Source organism: Ylistrum balloti, unplaced genomic scaffold, assembly GCF_031769215.1.
Source record: "Ylistrum balloti isolate Yb309-2 unplaced genomic scaffold, AGI_CSIRO_Ybal_v1 Utg369622, whole genome shotgun sequence".
Classification (NCBI taxonomy): Eukaryota; Metazoa; Mollusca; class Bivalvia; order Pectinida; family Pectinidae; genus Ylistrum; species Ylistrum balloti.
In genome coordinates, this window is record NW_026781892.1 from 404,051 (window position 1) to 425,881 (window position 21,831).

The 21,831-nt window shown below is 37.1% G+C and overlaps 1 protein-coding gene across 1 annotated transcript; it reads left to right on the forward strand.

The window, feature by feature from the left end:
• Positions 1–1,702: 1,702 nt before the first annotated feature.
• LOC132549926 (homeobox protein Dlx6a-like) lies at positions 1,703–17,666 on the forward strand. The gene is made up of 3 exons (XM_060213914.1): positions 1,703–2,269; positions 4,723–4,901; positions 16,444–17,666. The coding sequence occupies exons 1-3, from the start codon at positions 1,972–1,974 to the stop codon at positions 16,897–16,899; spliced, it is 933 nt and encodes a 310-aa protein (XP_060069897.1). The 5' UTR covers positions 1,703–1,971; the 3' UTR covers positions 16,900–17,666.
• The last annotated feature ends 4,165 nt before the right edge of the window (positions 17,667–21,831 follow it).

Sequence of the window (21,831 nt, forward strand, 5' to 3'; positions counted from 1 at the left end):
TAATCATATTTCAGGTAACCTTTTTTTTTAAAGCGATGACAGTGACACATCAAACGAAAAATACCATTTACTGTTTCTGACGAGGCAAATTCACGGTACAGGTCTTTGTAGGTAAGTTTTCATATCTTGGTACATATCTTACTTCCTTTTCATGGAGGTCAGCCTTGCAGAACAACATTTTGATGTAAACATGCGATGATTATATTGATGAAAACAGCGATGAAAACTAACATTAACTTCCATTAATATGTAAAGCATTGACATATAGAGGTTATCACAATACTTATCAAACAGAAATCATTATCACGTCATTTCGTAACAGTTAAAGTACGAAACGACCGCGGCATAATGTTGGATATTTACTTAGATTTCTGATTGCAAAACATTAGTTTTATACGTCCTTACTGCCTTGAAATGGATGACATGGTTCTGGAACGACGGTGGTTACCACAGTACGGAGATCTTGTGTTGAATTCTTGTCTTGAAGTATTAAACTTCTTCATTTAAAAAATATCAAAATTTATAAAATATTTAATAAAAACACACACATACACACACGATCTTAAAAAGGGACGAAATTATTTGAAACAAACAATACAATATCTTGAGAAATATGTTGTTAATGATTTGTAAGTAAACATACACAATCTTTTCAATCATACTTTGATTACAAAATACTTTCGTCCAATCATGTCCTATTTTTTTTTTTCTCCTACTTGAAATCGTAATCTTTTATCAATAAAATAAACGACGGGATTTTAAACATTTTTTCTTCTTTTTCTTTAGAATTTGTGTGTGAAAAGCCACCCGTATTGGTTTTATGACTTCAAATACCCGTTAGGTAGCCAGACAGAAAAGGCAGTTAGGCGAACGCGGTCTTTTTACAGACATAAAAATGTGAAAATTCGGCTAGAGCTAGCCAGTCCCTAGCTGGCCGTACCTTCGTATCGCGTGTAACTCTCTGATCAGGAGGAAGGTTTGTTCGCCGTGGCGCCACTTTAGCGTGAACCACCGTCTGCTGAGGCGGGTATCAGCTATGTCGCACTGAAAACAACAAAAGAAACGAACCCTTTCGTCGCCTCTATATTCGTTTTACTTTGATAAATCTACGGTTTCTCTTGCTTGTCCCAGCCTACTTGTAACATTGACCTTGTTACATACTCAAAATACACAAGTAGAACAACTACCGTCCTCCTGTACAATATCCGTGTATTCCTATTATCACATACGTTTAATCTGGCTAATTTGTGCTGAAGTTGTCCACTCGAATCATCTAGCATGTGACTGATCAAAATAAAACTAGTCAACAATGAGGAGAAAACTTAATAATAACAGAAACACCCAGTTACTCCTTGTCTAGCTTGGGTGTCGTTAAGAGTACTTCATACTGGAGTCGTTGTTACAGCTAGAATTCATTATTTAAAATCACAGTTAGATTCCCGAGTATTTTTTTTAATTCATAACGAGGACTTTAATCCTGAGTACCTTGTGTCAGACGGAATCGCTATTGTCCTTTCACACTTCCCTGTCACCGTGAACGGCAACTCGACCGTAACTGGCCAATGGGAGTGAGGTATTGAGGGTGGGGGCGGGGCCTATCTGAGTTGATGTATGTATTGCTGTGTTTAGGCACCGTCTGTTGATTTAACTGTAGGGTTATGACTGACGGTAATCGCAGTTAAATAGTGAGTTGGAGAGAGTGCGAGCACATGATCACGGCTTCCCCTGTATTATCTCTAAATTACCTTTAATCGTTTGTAAAGGAGACTATTGGACCTTTGACAGGAAACTACAGTACTAGATCGATGTGTGATTGATATACTTAATTTTTTATCAACTTGAAAACATTTACAGACATTATTTCTAATGTTGATTTAATTTTGTGGAAGTTTCTATCCTATCATTTCATTTCACGGACATACGAAAACTGCCATTCTGGATTTTCAAGTTCAACAACCCTACAACCTGAAAATGTTGAACGTTGGTGGAGTGGACGGTCTGGAACAGGACATGTCTGGAAAGTCGGCGTTCATGGAACTTCAGCAGCAGGCGGGTATGCCTCCTGGAATGGGACACCCAGCATACCCCATCCGTTCCTCTTATCAGCATCATCATGGCGGACAACACGGAGACAGTGTCTTCAGTAACTCGCAAGGTCGACCCCTTTACCCCTTTCATATGAATGCCATGTCCCCTTCGTCCTACCAGCCCCCCGCGGCGCATCCCTTCCCCATGCCACCGTACCAGAGCCCCTCGCCAACACGAGAAGGTAAGTTGGTTAGAATTTCTACACGAGTTTGTCCCGTAATTATCCGTCTGCATATTCATCTGTGTGATTCGTTGATTAACTAATTATGATGATCAGGTCTGATCACAATAGGTCATTGTCTGTCCTTAATCTCTTAACTTGTTTATGATAACCAGTTTAACGTACCCGTTATAATCCGTCCTAAACACTCACTTAAAATAAATTATTACAAGTGTGAGCTAGCTAGGTTAATCTGTTTACTAATTCTCTCTGTTGTTTCAAGGATCATCAAGTGTTTTTCTTATCTCTATAACAAAATGTACCCTTATTCTATTGCTTTTAACCTTTTTTTATTTATGGGTACTCATCCAGAGAAAAGGGGGCTTTAGTTTTTAACCCTTACTATTGTAACATGTGTACCTGGTCCTTTGTGCCCCTCCCGTCAACCACAATAACCGTCGGTAGATGGAATGACTGTACTGTTTAGTATTTTTAGTTCGTACGACAACAAAAAGTCACCTTTAGTAAGTAAGATCTTTTGCTTGATTAAAAATTTCCCTACCTGAAGTGAATACGATGTTTTAGCTTGTGTCAATCTGATTAAATCATGTCAGTGTTAACCCTGAGGAAGTTAGAGTATGTGACTTTCACATAAACATTTCTGTGATCTCCCTCACATTACACTGTAGATATATATGGTTTTTTTCCATGCCTGATATATTACCTGAAATCGTTAACATGCATTGGGTACATTTTCTGTCTGTTAAAACTTCGCCCATCACTAAACACAGAATCAAAACGGTATTTGCAAAACATACCACCATCCTGCCGACCCAGAATGACGGTTTTAAGTTTTTCACAATCATCGAAAGTTTTGTCATAATTCAATATTTCAGACACAATAATTTAATACGAGACGAGCATAAATGTTTTAGGAAATGCCGATGTATTTATTTGGAAACGTCTGGATTTTTTTTATAGGTAAACATTCTTTTGTTGCAGTGTTACTTGATTTTTTTATAAGGATTATGTGAGATGTATGGAAAATTCCTTGGCCTGTGAAACCTAACTCAAATTTCACACAGTAACATAAGCACCGTGAAAGTCTGACATGTTGACAGCCAGGGAACTGTACGAGGTTGAAACGATCAGTGAACACATTTATAGAAGAGACGTACATGCTGAATTCTGTATCAAATAATCACACACAGAAATGTCACCATCTAGTTCTTTCCTTCCGTGTAAAACATCCTATTTATTTTATTTACAACAAAGGTGACGTTTTCCCCCACATTAGGAAATCAAGCCAATCACAATGTATCTAAAAAGTAAACCGGAAAAAATGTAACAATTCTCAATTCCGTATCGTCATTTATACACAACAAAATTTAAAGAAATCTTCTGAAATTTTATCGAATTTCTACTTGAACAATTTAAGTCGCTTCAAAATTCTACAATGATTACAGAAATCAATTAGGCTTTAAATATTTCATTCACATTTGGAATGCTCAGTTTTAGAGCTAATGTAAATAAAACACACACAATATTTACATAGTTTTGAAAACTTATGCCCACAATATCAACAGCTCAGCATGTGTGTTAGTTTTCGTTCTAATCGAATTAATAGTTATATATCTGTCAGTGTCTGTAAGCTTTGTTGTGGACATTAAAATCCAATGTCATACCCTGCGATTTTTCTATATAGCACCCGAGATACAACGACCTTAAAAAAAGAGAGAAAAATTTACATGTGTAGACTGAGTTTTAGTATTTTATTTCCAGTATTTCAGGTGTTTAAATGAAACAATGTTTAAAGTTTTTGTGACAAAGGGCAATTTCGATCATCAAATCTTCTGTGATATCAGTGATAAGGAAAAATTACTTCGTACAAAATAATTTATAAAGTTTATCTTAAAAACGACCCTTAAATTATTAACAACTTGGTTAAGATCCTAAAGAATAATTTTACATAAATTACAATGTTATTGCCTCGTCAATAATAATATTTGGTTAAATTATTGAAATACAAAAAAAAAGAAACAAATTTAAACCACATCGCAACAATATATATATATATGTATATACAGAAACATAATAAATTATAGAATTAACTTTAATGTGATGTCTTATGTTACATTATAAATCAAATAGTTAAGTTTTATAATTTAATAAATACGGAAAAATATTAAAATAATACCGCAAAATTTGAATATGAAATAACACAATAGTAATAAACTCTGATACTTATAAAAAGCTTATATACAACTGGTTATCCCAATATTCTATCTTTATTCCTGCAAATTTTTATTTAAAAAAAAATACTTCATTGCAGATCATCTTCATTTCAGCCCTTGCGGTCTCTCTTGTTTGTCCTCTACTTTGTAGTCTGAGTGTGTACAAATATCTAATGCTTTGTTTTTTTTCTTTTCTCTCATCAGATTTTTACGGCGATATGGTGTCATTATACATTACAGATAAGTCACAAATGGAGGAACTCCGAATTAATGGCAAAGGAAAGAAGATGCGAAAACCCCGGACCATTTACTCAAGCCTTCAGCTTCAACAGCTGAACAGGAGGTTTCAGAGGACTCAGTATCTCGCCCTCCCCGAGAGGGCAGAACTGGCCGCCTCTCTAGGTCTCACCCAGACACAGGTTAGCACCATCTACACTTTCATTATACTAATATTTTTCATCCATTGTTTTCCGACGGCAAATTTCTTTTTTGCTTTGATTTTTTTCAGCTGTCATGTGTCGGGATATTTTTATTAAGGCATTAAAGGCAAAAAAGTTTCCTTCCATAGAACCAAACGTTTTTGTCAAATCATATTAAAACTAATTGTTAATTAAAAACAATCGTGTAAACAATTTAAACATTTATGCCGTGAAAAATTATCTGAAACAAAATGAAGTTCATAAAATGACTCCTAGTTGATAAAGTTCTGATATATCCTGGTGATTTCCCACCGAGTAATCTTAATAAAAGTCTGTACATTATCGTCTTATAGATTGTTCAAATATTCTTTTCAAAAAGTTTAATAAAAGGAAGTCGTTTGATGCACATATCTTTGTATTCAAATAATAAAAAGATTTCTCTAATGTACACAAAATTCATTTCAAGTTCTAAATGAAAGGACATCTATTGAAATAATTTCTTTCACAATATTAGTGTATGGCGCGTAATTCAACTGATATTTCATTTTTTTTTTTTTTTTTTTTTAAATATTGTGGAGTTAACTTTTTCCGGGAGTGATATTTAAATTAGCAGTCAAATGGGCATCGGGGGTAATTAACACAATTTAACCATTTGAAAGTAGGAGAAATAATAAACAATAAATTTCACCATTCATACACATAATTATAATCACTAATTAAAATCACGGTTCTCGTTTATCTTACCGTTCCAACAAAATTACAAAATCTCGGAGACAACGTGAGAGGCGAACGTACGAAGCGCAACAAAATTGATCGTTCCACAGAAAATCCCTCAGGGCACATTCCGTATTTTAAATTAACTTATGAAATGGAGAAATCCCATTGGTTCCTGTTCTGCCGTTATCCAGATTGCGAGCATTTTATTATGCAAACCACTTTTTTTTTAGAAAGTTCAGGTAGTCAAGTTAAAATAGATTCCAGAATGAATATTAATCCAATTTATAAATTCACAAGTATCCATCGTATTTTCCCAGAAAACATTCTCTAGTGAAATAGTAACATCTTTGCGAAATCCACATGATATAATGAAAAATAAATTTGTTACTCAAGATAACAGTCAGTGTATACATTCCTCACGACGGAAAATATTAAGCATCCAAGAGCACAGGTAGGTATGGTGTTTTACAAATATAGACAGTATGATGCGGAAGGGCGCGTGTAGTATCCAGAACGTGCACTGGTCCCGATGCAGGTTTGGACTAGGCCCCAACTCTTTATATCTTAGACTAAAATTGGCCAATTTACCTCAGAACGCTTATTTTCAACAGGCAGCCGATACTTTGCATTTTCGATTACACCAAAACTATTACTTTTGTCAACAGCAAAATTTTGCTTGATTATATGCAATTTTCTACAATGCCAAGGCTTAAAATTTCGTAATAGACCTTGATTACTTGTTTTAACATTTCATAGTTAATTTATTTGACAAGAGACCAGGCAACGGGACCTAAAAGAGGGGGTATTTACCGTGGAATCGAGACAAATAACGGTTTATCCTACAATACACGCATTGATTTTTGCGGAAAATTGGGAGGTTTTTAGTAATGATAGGGAATTTGGGCAAATTAAGTGTTATTTTCATTCATTTTATCGAATATCGGTTTTTCAGATGTGATTTCACGGAATCAATGGCAGCGGAAACGGCTGCCTAGTCGTATGGTAGCTACCAGTGGTTATCGATTGTGATACCTCGTGTGTTATTGATTAGGAAATTAGAAATAATTCGCCATTTTTGGAGAATTATCTCCACTGTTATATCACTCTGTCATACATTACGTGGTCCACATAACACGTGATTACTGTCAGGCGCCAGTTCTCGATCTTAAGGTCGGCTCCAACATTATAACGCACTATGGTGATGGAGAGGTAGGGGCAGGGTTTTGACGTATCCATCACTCCGTCTACTATTCGCTTTTAGTTTGAATATATTCTTGGCACCAGACGTTAGAGGTGGGATTGTAAGGCGGACAAGTACAGTATAACTTGTCTTCCTTAATGCTCTTCGACTGATACGTTGAATTAACTTAAAATTCAAATATTTCAATTAAAATATTCATCTCTTGAAAATTTACTTTCTTGCAGAAACAGACATTTACTCGTTCTTAATATACTTAAGCTAAATTATTCCGCATTTTTCGGTTAGCCTTCGTGATCAATGGGCAGCCTTTTACACTCTTCATCAAGTCTCTTTATACCCGGGGTCCTCTAAAACCTCTTCAACTTGTTACAAACAAAATATTTTTCCAGATTTCTTTGTCCATCCATTGACACCGAAGTGTCTATACTATAGTATAGACAGTGTTATAGGACTGCGGACAATTCGACCAGGTCAATGAGGCTCTAACCTTAGATATGTTGTACGATAAACGTGTGGTAAAGAAGTATCATTTAATCAGAGCCCTGAGCCATACATGGTCAAACATCTCGTTATCGTGTTCAAGGTGTTAGGGACACGTTGAGAGTGACCAGTACTGGCCCGATACTGACCACGTATCGCCGGGTATGCTTTTTGTAACGATAAATTAATTATACAACTTTGGTTATCTGGTTTTCAACTTGTCGCCTACCTATTGCCGTGGGTGACATGTCTTTCTGATTGAGATATTTACAGGTAGAACCTTCAGGTAACATAGATAGTATATCTTATAATTTGGTTTTGATATATAAAGCAAGCATTATCACGAGGTGTTAGCGTGCGTAGAGTAAACATTCAGATGTGAAAACGTGTCCGTGTTACAAAGACTGCATTCTCACACCGGTGTGGGCAACTGGTTTAACGCTTTTTTTTCACTTTTCATAACATACGATTACATCACCTGTTGTCTTTCTCCTAACCTTAGTGTCTTGAACGCGTATTGAGTTCTTCCTTTTCAGTGCTGTTTTATTTTCTAGTTTTACATTTTTTGTTTGTTATTTATTTTTTTCATTTTTAATGTTTACATCTTGGACGGAAAACATTAAAATTGCAATACCGCTTATCTACCGGTGTTCAACCGTACACCTACGCACTTTTATTTATAAATGAAAACACCGGACAAGGTTTCCGATGTTCCGTGTTACTCAGCGAGTTTATATCTAGTTAACACGCACGCTGACCTCTACATAGCAAGATATGTGAGATGTTATCTTGTTGTGCCCCTTACAAAGCCCTAAAGGGCTCCATGGTCCTGGTGTCTACCCGTGTCAGAAACGAGCAACCCCTTCTCGTGAAACCCGAGTCCTTACACCCGTTATAGGAACCGGGCAAGGCTATACCAGTCCCATATTACATTTCATTTTGATAAATTTCATATTTCCCTGTAGAAGGGAAGTTTTGTTGGTAGCTAAACGTCAAGGCCAAGGCGTGTGATGGTGTTAGGTATACCCAACTACTTGTAGATGGCGTTGTGTCATTCCAAAACAATCTGTAGCCTTCAGATAACTGTTGGTCAAATTTATCATCATATGCTAATATTTGATTTTTAAAAAATCACCATTTCGGACTAAAATTGAGATTTCAGTGATATTTTGTGCTGTAATGTAAACAGAAGTAAAAAAAAAACTCCCCCTGCATGGCAATGTACTTATTTATTACGTTTATAAAAATTGTAAAATACATAAATGTTTCAGTATATTAGTGAAGGTGAACGATAGTCCGATAACAGAAAAATACAAAAGGCAGATCCTCTTTCAGTGTAGAAGCTCTGCTAATGCATTTCTCTTATTTACATATTCTAAAATTAGACATGAAATTTGAAGATTTTTAGACATCGCACTCAATGAACATGTTAAAAGATCGTAAACGACAGATTTATCAGTTTATTTATTTAAATTTACTGGTAACATAAATTATACACTTAACCAAGGCACAGATACCTTCAGAATTTATAAACATAACCGGGTACATCTTTATATATTTAAAGATATGTCTGCGTATAAAATTTAACTATTCTTGGCTAAGAAGCATGCAATAACAAGGTTGTAATAACCATTTATCCATTTAAGTACTGCATATCTACACGCAGTGTGGCCCCACAGTTCAATACTTCTCTCAGTCTATTCAATTAATACCCACACAAGGCAATTTCTTTATGTAATGAAATTTTTACGGCATGATCTTATCAATAATTCTGCAAAATATTAAAATATTTTTACATATGTATTTTACAATAAAACAAATGTACATAGCTTTTCGTGGCAGCGAATATTTTAAAGCTATCAGAACTGCTGATCTGCAACAACTTATGTTAGGTAATCCACCCATGTAAGTGATCACTTACCAGGATTTACAAAAACTCTCATTATTAAATTCTTTTCTTTCTTCTTTTTTTTTTTTTTTTTTGACTGAACGAAAAAAATTGAAATATTATTTTTAACCGAATAGACGATTTATGTAATAAATTACTGTTTTCATCAAAGGTTACTACAATCAAAGCAAAACAAAAATTGAATAACAGTTTTGTAAAAATTTAGCCGCTGGCGTTTGTAGAGGATTGACATGCGGTCAAGTACTTGTTGCCTTGACAGCGCCTTCTTTGAAGTAGACCGGCACGTTAGCGCACAAGACGCTGATTGGACGCGCCGCTAATTGCTTTGTTTAACTCATTATCACCTTAACTCGTACAGGAAAAATAAACATCAAACAAAGTGACAGTGTGAAAAAAATATTTCTTTCAACACCTAATTTCTGATTTTAGATAATGCTAATATTTTTTTGAACTCTTCTTTTCAGTCGCTTTTCGTTTCATATTTTATCATTCTTATGCTGATAATGTGAGAAAAGCCGACAAAACACGATATTACGCAAGTTTTATGGTATGTTGTTAAATACTTGTAAACGTCTAAACTATAAACATAAGTGGTTTATTAATATTTCCATACATGAAAATGCTAGTTAAATATTAAATGCTTGGCGTTTTAAAGGGATAAACTGTTTCTCTTCTGCCTTTTTGTTTATAATATCATTGTATTCTTTTTACCACAGAAGCTGTGGCCACTGATAATATCAATTTAATGCATTGTTAATTGATAATGTGTTTCGTGTAAATAATTAATTTAGCAGTGTTAGTGGGAACACGACAAACAGTTAATCATATAATTGATACGAGTACCACGGGACGTCTCCACGTCAATCAGGCGCTTATAGAAGATCTCAAGGGGCCACATTAATATCTAAATGACCACATTCTTCACGCGGATAACAATGTAATATTTTATCTGCCAAAACATCCATCACCTCGTTCATTAGTGAAAACACGATAGTGCCAGATAAATACCTCACAGGCTGTAGCCCAATGGTCTAACATGTTTAATTTGACCATGAGGAAAATATTAATTCAAAATTAACAAAAATAGTGTTTTTTATTCAGACAGAATCCTTATACATACATCCATGGAAGTGCCAATAAATATTTTTTTTTCGCATAACCACTTTTCTGACAAGTGATCTCCAATACCACTTGATTTTTTTTAATGTTGAATCAGTGAGGTGCCTAGTCACATCCTCTGAATACAATTTCGATTATTAGAATATATTGCATAATTTCATTTCTCACTCCACTTTAAAATGAAAACATTTTAAAGTAAATAAAGTCCTTTTGTGCATAATTCAGACAGTTTAATAATTGACACAGTTGTACGCGAGAATCTGCTAGATTCCCAGAGATGAAGTGCCCGGAGGTGGGTTTTACAGTTGTCCGATGTAACCCTACCTGTCGGCTAACATTTCCCATTTACAATCTTCGTACAGAAATTAGTTTTTATTATTAAGCTTTTGTATAAGATGGTTACTATCTACAACAATAGGCAAGGTCTAGCATTACACAGGACTTAAGTTTGTGAATTTAACTACGGTGGGGTGTCGAGTTGTACACTCCACTTGCCTCTCACACCCAACTACAAATACACCACGGAAATTAACATACAATGTCGACACGGGAAAAAACCCACAGCGAGAACTAACCTCATTTACATACATGTCTAACCGAAACAAAATTCACATGACGACCCGTATAAAATATAGTATGTTTGTATTGATCATGAAAACATAACAAGATAATATAAATTAATATGACTCGTTCTGATATCGAGACAATCGCAAAATGACATATTAAAAAAGACATTTTTAACATCACGATCTGATCGTCCGATATTTATGTAAGTAGTAGCTTGATCGATGAAATAACTTAACATAATAAATAACTTACGGTGTATGAGATTGTGTGGGGTAAGGTTTGATAATCTTTACAAAAATAAATAACTAATTTAATGGGTAGAATATTTACAATAAAAAGAAATTTACTGCAAACTGTGATATATATTTTATTTAGAAAATTACAAATGTCATTATAATCCTAACATGAAATTTTTGTTCCAGACTTATGTCAATCTTATTAATATTTTTGTTATCTGTACACATCTAAAATTCGACCCGTGCTACACTCACAAATGTCTGTTGATAGATTTAATCTATACCACTGTCCTATAGTAAAACACTTTCCGACAACATTTAAGACGCACACCTGCAACATCTCGCTTAGAATCAAGATATTGTAGAATTTTTCACGTTTTCATATCCTTCTTCAACCTTCTCAAATATCTTCAAGTTTTCTTTATATATCGGCACCTTACGTTAAAACGTTTTAACGACTCTGATGCAATCAGCGTTACTCTCAATACATGAACCTGGACGCCGGGGTTCTTTTCCAATACATTAAGTGAAATTAAAAGCCCGGGGTGAATTTCGTCTTATAATTCTCTCAATGCACCAAGAAAAAAACTTATTTGGGATATGAAAATGTTTGGTCGTACGACCCCACGTAACCTATGGAGTTCTATCTGACATATCTGTAGATAGTATCAGTCAAATTAGACGAGGTATCTCTCATTTTTAAAGTACTCAACGATAACGAGGCAACCGGGTACAAAACAGATTCATTTCCATATATTCGTGTGTCAAACACTTTGTGTAAAGTGTAATGATAAAGACCCGCAATCTCTGTCGTAGAAAAATTATTTTTAAAAATTCCTTATTTAGTCACATTTTAACCACACTTACCAATCAATTGATATAATTTTTATTTGATTCATAAAAATATTTTTAAACACTATTTTATAATAATAAATATTCTTTTATTTAAATGCAATAAACATTTGTACAAACTATTGAATGTGCATTCTTCGCTTCATTTGACCATGTTAATGGTAAATAGATTTAGATCGATTCCTTACAGTGCCTATAAACGACGGCCATGTTTGATTTGGTGTAACGTTTACACACTTAAACATGTTTACAATGAAATGATTAGTTAGTCTGTGGCACGAGTGTTTTAATTGTTAAGCTATCTGTTCATCAACTCGGTGCGGACACCTAGTGTTAACATGATCCGTTGTATTTAATCATCACTCGATAGATACACAACATTAACAGGATCGTTGGGTTCATTACTAAATCACTGGAGGAGATTAAGAGCTTTCCTTATCTAGGTATTGTTGAGTTGGGAAACATTGTTACAAGCATATCCGCTACATATATATATCTGTTACATTGGTAGATATCACCTTTCTCCGTTTATATCAAGGTAATACTCAACATTGTAAAATGGGACGCTCCGACTCCACGAATTGTGGCGCCGGTCTGGCGGGCTTCTATATTCTAGCAGTGCTGACTTGTTAAAAATGAACAGTTCACGACGTCCCTCTCACGTAAACTTTCAAAAACAGCACAGTAGAATCAAAGTTTTCCGAGTTACAAAGACTTTCACATCGTCTCTATACACTTCAGAGTACATGACACTATCAACAAAGTTTTACTATTTCTACAATGTCTTCCCTTGTGAAAAAGTATTCTGCTCATTTGATGGTATCCGTATACTTTGCAAAGCTCATTCATTGTGAAATGGAACAATTAAATTTCCCAAGGGCGCCTCTCGTGCTCTGACGTCGGGGCGGGGTCGTTGTCATTGAGTTTTGAGGCAGGAAGCCGTTCGGTCCCTCCCCCCTCCATAGATGTCGTCTTCGTTCGCCTCGAGCCCACGCAGAGTCCTAGCGCCACGTGACGACCCTAAAATAATATCGTCTGCTCCGTCCCGTTAGCGCTGATGAACATTGTAACGTGTAATTGTAGCCTTTCCTTTGTGACTGGGCATAGTCCATTGTCTACAATGTAACGACTCTCCTAGCTTAAAACCACACACAAACCCCAGACAGCCAAACCTCCACCAACATCTTCCCTTGAATGTACTTGATATCTTCATAGATGCTATATTGCATACAGCTTGCTAAGAATACTTCTTTTAGAATCTGTAACCGGTCTTCCATTTTAAGCTTTCTTACACTCCTCAAGAGAAGTAACTTTAGGGGTTGGTATGCGTAAAGGATGTTTGACAGTCATATTCTTGGCTTGGATGTAGCCACCAAGAGTTGAATTTGTCTTTTGTTTGTTCGCGATCACTATAAAATGCACGATATTCCAAAAGCACAAGATTGTTAATCAAGCTGCTTCTAATTGATGAACAAGAGAAATATCACGATAGGTATACAGCCATATTACTCCTCATGTGTTGCTTTAATACGTCTTCAATGCCGACCACAAGTTGCCGCAATAGTTCTTATCCACACAGAGACCCGACTTGTATAGGATGTATAAGAATGCTCGTCAAATTGTTTCTTATTACCAGCTAAAGTCTAGAATTAAGTGTATCAGTTTCACACATAAAAAGAGCAAGTGGGGCTCTCCATTGCTAATTGGATGCCTGGCGAATCAAATTGAAAAATTGCCGAAACCAGCGTAAAATGACCTTCTTCAACAAACGAGATTAATACAACCACATATTAAAATGTGTGCTGATATTGACATGACGATTAGGCAAACCTTGCTAAAGAACACTTATCCAGGGTAGGTTTGAATGGGTCTAACTACCGTTTTATCGGGCTAGTCAATGATCGCTTACTATCTCCTCATTTTAATTTTTCATTAATAAGTGTGTTTACCACGCACTAGTACTTGCATCTCTCGGATAAGATTGGCTACATAATTATATATCTTAGTCGAGAGAAACACATTTGTCCATAGACAACGTGACAATGCAAACAGAGTGTAGGGTGCCCATTTTGTTGAAGTGTCGGGTCTGTAAGGCTAATATAAGGGTAGCCCCGGTCTAGGTCGCTACACATCCACTTCAGAAGAGGCCTTTAACATGTTTAACGTAATATAGCCGCTATGACGTGACGCTTATAAACCTCACTGGAATACGTTGATGCTGTAGTTAATATTCACGAACATACGAATGCTATTTTTCCCAATATAAATATTTAAACTCTGTTGATATAATTTATATTGGTATTTTCGACCTTCATTCTGTATCCAAAGTTTTGTTTATGTCGGGTACATTATCAGAAAGTAAAAATCCATTTCTAGAAGCCACACAGTGTATATGGCGAGAGAAAAGCATACCAACGACAACTGAGATTAAAGAAGGGGTACATATAGTTTATTTACGACGTGGTTCTCATGGCAAGACATTTTAAGACATTTCGAATACCTAGCTACAACAACGCAGTAAGCTTACTGCTGTAGACACAAAGTTACGTCAAAACAAAAGTGTTTACAAACATTCAGGTGATCGATATTTTCCCAGAAGTTGGACTTTGTTTACAATCATGAAATGACATGTCAAACACATGAAAACAATCAATTAAATAATTAATTGGTAGTGTTTTCTTTAATATTAAGCTAAACAATCTTAAACCTCTATCAAAAATACCCTAACAAGGCACACACAATGATTTTATATGCTCGGCGTACACGGCTACATACGGCCCTAGGCTACCCATGGCCACATACTCCACTGCACTTGGGCGAATGTGATCGTCGCTCTGATAGATTTGTCAGCTCTGAACTTTGAGGAAAGTTGTATAAAACCTGTGATCAGTGTCTCAGAGGACTGCCTGTACTGATAACATCTACACACAGTCTACGGCCTTCTCGTTACCCCTCTTTCAAACCAACCGCTTTCTTCTTCCCTAAAAGCAAAAGTTACCCTGGTGAAATAGGCGTAAAGGAAACTGATCGAAAATTACTTTTATCAATAGTATAACTTATATGACTGTATCACCATAAGTACTCCTAGGTCAAGATATTTTGTTTTTATCTTCGGTCTGTTTAGCATGTTACACATACCTGTTTTTTAAACGCAAAAGTAACATCCAGAACGAATGATTTTATTGAAAAAAAACCCAAAAAGTTAATGTAAATGTTATTTTTAATATTATTGGGTCTTTCCGAAGATCGGCATTTAATAAATCTTTACAATATCGAATGCTGTCATGTGTCACAATGAAATATAATATGTAGATAACTGTAACACGAACAAATATTTTAATATAGAATCTGTGTAGAATAACTGGATAATTCAGGTATAGAACTATAACCTTCTTCTGCTGCGTGTATATATATATATACTTCAGAGAAATAGTGACACACTGACAATACCACGAAAGAACCGTGATAATTTTTGCATTTAAAATTTCCTACCTATTCAACGAGAAGAAAAAAATCTGACTTTTTAAGATTGTTAGTTATTATTCTTTTCTATTTTTTTCTAAATGAGAGACCTATGCTACACAATTACGTATCCTCTCTTCCGATTTTTAAATCTGAAATGTACAATCTCTGCTTTGAGTACCCAGAGAGTCCTAAACAGTGTTCTATCTGTGTAAGGTCTCGATGGACACGCCCACTCCCTCACCAGTCACCACAAGCATGGACGGTTCTAAAGCGTTTACTCAATACTTGGTAACAGAGGGTTTATACCCGTGCTTAGGAAATGTACTCAAGCCGAGTCACATTCAAACAACACAAAGACCTTTAAATTCAATTGCCTATCACAGAGCCTGTAAAGGTGAAATATGTCAGCCCGGGTACCATTCCTTCCCTGATGGTCTTTTTGTAGAAACATTGAGACTGATAGTTTTATTATAGGAGTTGTAAGAACGAATTACAGGACTAGTCAAGATATGAAGTGGATATTAGAATTTAGACTGTTTAATAAATCAAATTTCATACAGAAAGTGACAAGTTATCTAGTTTAATAAAGAATGATATACTTGTACATGCCACACAGAATACAGCACTTTATAAATAACACCATTTAACTTTCCATGTTAATACGTCTATTAGGATTCATTATCGTCGTCCAGAAAGGACAGTGTATAATGATATGAGTTTGTTTTACTGCTGCTCTCGGCTTCCCATCTCTATCGATTCTGTATATTTATTTATTCCCAATGCGTTTCATACGTTAAGACATCATAAAAAGGCTACAGTCTTACTTATGAAAACAATCCCGTCTGGCTCTATCGATTGGAAACTATTTCCTGGCTGTTCTTATATGAAATGCTTATTGGTATACGAATATTGAAGTGAATTAACACTGTGCTCATATCATTTTAGAAAAGATTATTATAGAACAATTTTTAATGTTCTCTGTTTTATGTGTTTCAGGTGAAAATCTGGTTCCAGAACAGGCGTTCAAAGTACAAGAAGGTGATGAAGTCTCCAGTGAACCCCGGACAGGTCAACCCATCCTCCGGTCAGCCTCAAGGTCAGGCTCCAGTGACAACATCCCCTACAGCACACCCTCCTCAACAGTCTTCACCTCCTGCGCCTCGACATCCTCCGCAAACGCCGACACCTCACGCGCACCCCGCGTCCCAACAAAACGGACAATCACACAATGGACAGCCCTCCTCAGTTATGTTATCACCTCCCTCGTCCTCTGTCAGTCCACAACCAACGTGGACAGAAATGGACGCTGTCAACAATCAGACCTCTACGAACTCTTATATGGCTATGTCATCAATGTCTGCCATGTCTACGGGTATGCCAGCGGGAGCCATGTCTCATTATCACTCCTGGTACGCACAACCTCCCATGAATCAACAGTCATGTCTCACATAACGTGCTTCGAATTACTCATAGTTCTTATATAAGTGACTTCCGGTATTGGTTCAGAAATGACCAGCCAGATCAGCGAGAGCTAGCCAGCTGAAAAGGCGAAAATGTTAGCGTGATCATGTGACTTTGTGACCCGGGCATTTTATGTCTCATTTCTTACAGAAGTTTGTCAAGGCTTGCGCTTTGGAACTGTTCAAACTTCGCCTGAAGGTCACAAGTCAATTGTTTAAGCATTTTGCCAAAACACCTGGATGTGTCTTAAAATCACGTTTAACTCCCATGTCATCTACGCATGCCCAGAACTCTCTAAACCGCCTCAGGACCAATTAATTCAGTGGTATATCTGTGTAATATATGTGAATGATTTTGTGCGCATGCGCGGTCAGCCACTGACAAACTTTTGCCATGTGTAAATATAAATATAATTTATGTTTTAAGTTAACTATTGTTTTATGTGAGTTATGAAAATGCTCAAAATAGATGGCATATGATTATATAATACACAAAGCATTTTACCATTGTTTATATCTACATGAAATAACGGTCAACAGACAAACGAAATAGACAAATTATTTCAAAATGTGATAATTGTTTAAAAGTACAGAAATATTCTGTATGTATACAATCTTCAAACGATTGCATAGGCGCACTTAATCGTGCCCTTTATGTAAAACTATTTTGGTAAACATGACAAATCAGTGTTCATGAATGTTTCGTCTGCCTGTGACCGACATGATTTATTTATAATTTGAACAAATTTCATTTTTATCAGTCCCATTAAATGTTCATATGTTCAAACAACAAACTTCCTGTTCTTTCATGTGTTTTTTTTAGTTACATTTTACATCACTGAAGGATATATATATTTGGCGAAAGTAAGTAATGAAGCCAGCAGGCAGAGTGATGCGTGTAGCCTGAATAATCAAAGGGACAGATACTCGGGCTCCTGTTTGTCCCCGATTTCAATGAGTAGAGTACAATACTGCGGCGACAAAGTAGTAGGACGGTCCTGTTAAGACGAGCTATCGATCAACATAAACCACATACATATGTACATCCCGGATATATATGTACATGTAATAGACTCTAAAAACATCAAACTTACAGAAAGAAAACACTGAAAAACAAACAACAACGGACCGACAAGAAAATACTGACGTCAGACAGTCTCTTGTAAGAGACAGCCAATCTTCTGAAGCTGTTAACTTTGATTTAAAAGATCAATAGATTAAAATTATGAGTTTAAAAATCATATCAAAGCATAAAATGTAAGAATTTGCAGGAAATAAAACATGTATTCATTACAAAGTAAATGACGTAGGTGTAGAAGTAAACGAAATATTTCTGATCATCACAACGAAGTATCTACATGATTATAAATCTCCTCTATATTGATAACATTGAATCATGCAAAATCATTGTTATACTGGTGTGGCAATGGAAATGCATGACAAGTATGTGCTGAATTGAAATAAATTTTCAAAAAAGGGAAAATAAATGAACATTTAAACAATTGAATGATTTTGGAAAATTTTGTAAATCTGATAATTTCAATGGACATGGAATACATGTTGATTATATAAACCAGTGGCATGTCGGATAATAACAAGAGGCACTGGCAGTACAGCCCCCATGAAACCTTGTCCCTAAGCAACCTCAACAAATTGTGAAAAACTAACATTTACGAGATATACCGATTTACAAGCAAACGAGTTTCCACTGACTTCTCACTGAGACTAGGGTCTAAAACCATGGTGATCTACTGACTTCTCACTGAGACTAGGGTCTAAAACCATGGTGACCTACTGACTTCTCACTGAGACTAGGGTCTAAAACCATGGTGACCTACTGACTTCTCACTGAGATTAGGGTCTAAAACCATGGTGATCCACTGACTTCTCACTGAGACTAGGGTGTAAAACCATGGTGACCTACTGACTTCTCACTGAGACTAGGGTCTAAAACCACGGTGATCCACGGACTTCTCACTGAGATTAGGGTCTAAAACCATGGTGATCTACTGACTTCTCACTGAGACTAGGGTATAAAACCATGGTGATCTACTGACTTCTCACTGAGACTAGGGTCTAAAACCATGGTGATCTACTGACTTCTCACTGAGATTAGGGTCTAAAACCATGGTGATCCAAGGACTACTCACTGAGACTAGGGTGTAAAACCATGGTGACCTACTGACTTCTCACTGAGACTAGGGTCTAAAACCATGGTGATCCAAGGACTACTCACTGAGACTAGGGTCTAAAACCATGGTGATTTACTGACGTCTCACTGAGACTAGGGTCTAAAACCATGGTGATCCAAGGACTACTCACTGAGACTAGGGTGTAAAACCATGGTGACCTACTGACTTCTCACTGAGACTAGGGTATAAAACCATGGTGATCTACTGACTTCTCACTGAGACTAGGGTCTAAAACCATGGTGATCCACTTAATGCTGACTGAGACTAGGGTCTAAAACCATGGTGATCCACTGACTTCTCACTGAGACTAGGGTGTAAAATCATGGTGATCCAAGGACTACTCACTGAGACTAGGGTCTAAAACCATGGTGATCCACTTAATGCTGACTGAGACTAGGGTCTAAAACCATGGTGATCCACTGACTTCTCACTGAGACTAGGGTGTAAAACCATGGTGATCCACCGACTTCTCCTCACTGAGACTAGGGTGTAAAACCATGGTGATCCAAAGACTACTCACTGAGACTAGGGTGTAAAACCATGGTGACCTACTGACTTCTCACTGAGACTAGGGTATAAAACCATGGTGATCTACTGACTTCTCACTGAGGCTAGGGTCTAAAACCATGTTGATCCACTGACTTCTCACTGAGACTAGGGTGTAAAATCATGGTGATCCAAGGACTACTCACTGAGACTAGGGTCTAAAACCATGGTGATCCACTGACTTCTCACTGAGACTAGGGTCTAAAACCATGGTGATCCACTGACTTCTCACTGAGACTAGGGTCTAAAACCATGGTGATCCACTGACTTCTCACTGAGACTAGGGTCTAAAACCATGGTGATCCACCGACTTCTCACTGAGACTAGGGTGTAAAACCATGGTGATCCACTGACTTCTCACTGAGACTAGGGTCTAAAACCATGGTGATCCACTGACTTCTCACTGAGACTAGGGTGTAAAACCATGGTGATCCACTGACTTCTCACTGAGACTAGGGTCTAAAACCATGATGATCCACTGACTTCTCACTGAGACTAGGGTCTAAAACCATGGTGATCCAAGGACTACTCACTGAGACTAGGGTCTAAAACCATGGTGATCCACTTAATGCTGACTGAGACTAGGGTCTAAAACCATGGTGATCCACTGACTTCTCACTGAGACTAGGGTCTAAAACCATGGTGATCTACTGACGTCTCCTCACTGAGACTAGGGTGTAAAACCATGGTGATCCAAGGACTACTCACTGAGACTAGGGTCTAAAACCATGGTGATCCACTGACTTCTCACTGAGACTAGGGTGTAAAATCATGGTGATCCAAGGACTACTCACTGAGACTAGGGTCTAAAACCATGGTGATCTAAGGACTACTCACTGAGAGTAGGGTCTAAAACCACGGTGATCCAAGGACTTCTCACTGAAACTAGGGTCTAAAACCATGGTGATCCACGGACTCCTCACTGAGATTAGGGTCTAAAACCATGGTGATCTACTGACTTCTCACTGAGACTAGGGTGTAAAACCATGGTGATCTACTGACTTCTCACTGAGACTAGGGTCTAAAACTATGGTGATCCAAGGTCTCCTCACTGAGACTAGGGTCTAAAACCATGGTGATCTACTGACGTCTCCTCACTGAGACTAGGGTGTAAAACCATGGTGATCCACTGACTTCTCACTGAGACTAGGGTCTAAAACCATGGTGATCTACTGACGTCTCCTCACTGAAACTAGGGTTTAAAACCATGGTGATCCACGGACTTCTCACTGAGATTAGGGTCTAAAACCATGGTGATCCAAGGACTACTCACTGAGACTAGGGTCTAAAACCATGGTGATCTACTGACGTCTCCTCACTGAAACTAGGGTTTAAAACCATGGTGATCTACTGACTTCTCACTGAGACTAGGGTCTAAAACCATGGTGATCTACTGACTTCTCACTGAAAAAAGGGTCTAAAACCATGGTGATCCACGGACTACTCACTGAGACTAGGGTCTAAATCCATGGTGATCCACGGACTACTCACTGAGACTAGGGTCTAAAACCATGGTGATCCAACGTCTCCTCACTGAGACTAGGGTCTAAAACCATGGTGATCTACTGACTTCTCACTGAGACTAGGGTCTAAAACCATGGTGATCCACTGACTTCTCACTGAGACTAGGGTCTAAAACCATGGTGATCCAAGGACTTCTCACTGAGACTAGGGTCTAAAACCATGGTGATCTACTGACGTCTCCTCACTGAGACTAGGGTGTAAAACCATGGTGATCCACTGACTTCTCACTGAGACTAGGGTCTAAAACCATGGTGATCTACTGACGTCTCCTCACTGAAACTAGGGTTTAAAACCATGGTGATCCACGGACTTCTCACTGAGATTAGGGTCTAAAACCATGGTGATCCAAGGACTACTCACTGAGACTAGGGTATAAAACCATGGTGATCTACTGACGTCTCCTCACTGAAACTAGGGTTTAAAACCATGGTGATCTACTGACTTCTCACTGAGACTAGGGTCTAAAACCATGGTGATCTACTGACTTCTCACTGAAAAAAGGGTCTAAAACCATGGTGATCCACGGACTACTCACTGAGACTAGGGTCTAAATCCATGGTGATCCACGGACTACTCACTGAGACTAGGGTCTAAAACCATGGTGATCCAACGTCTCCTCACTGAGACTAGGGTGTAAAACCATGGTGATCTACTGACTTCTC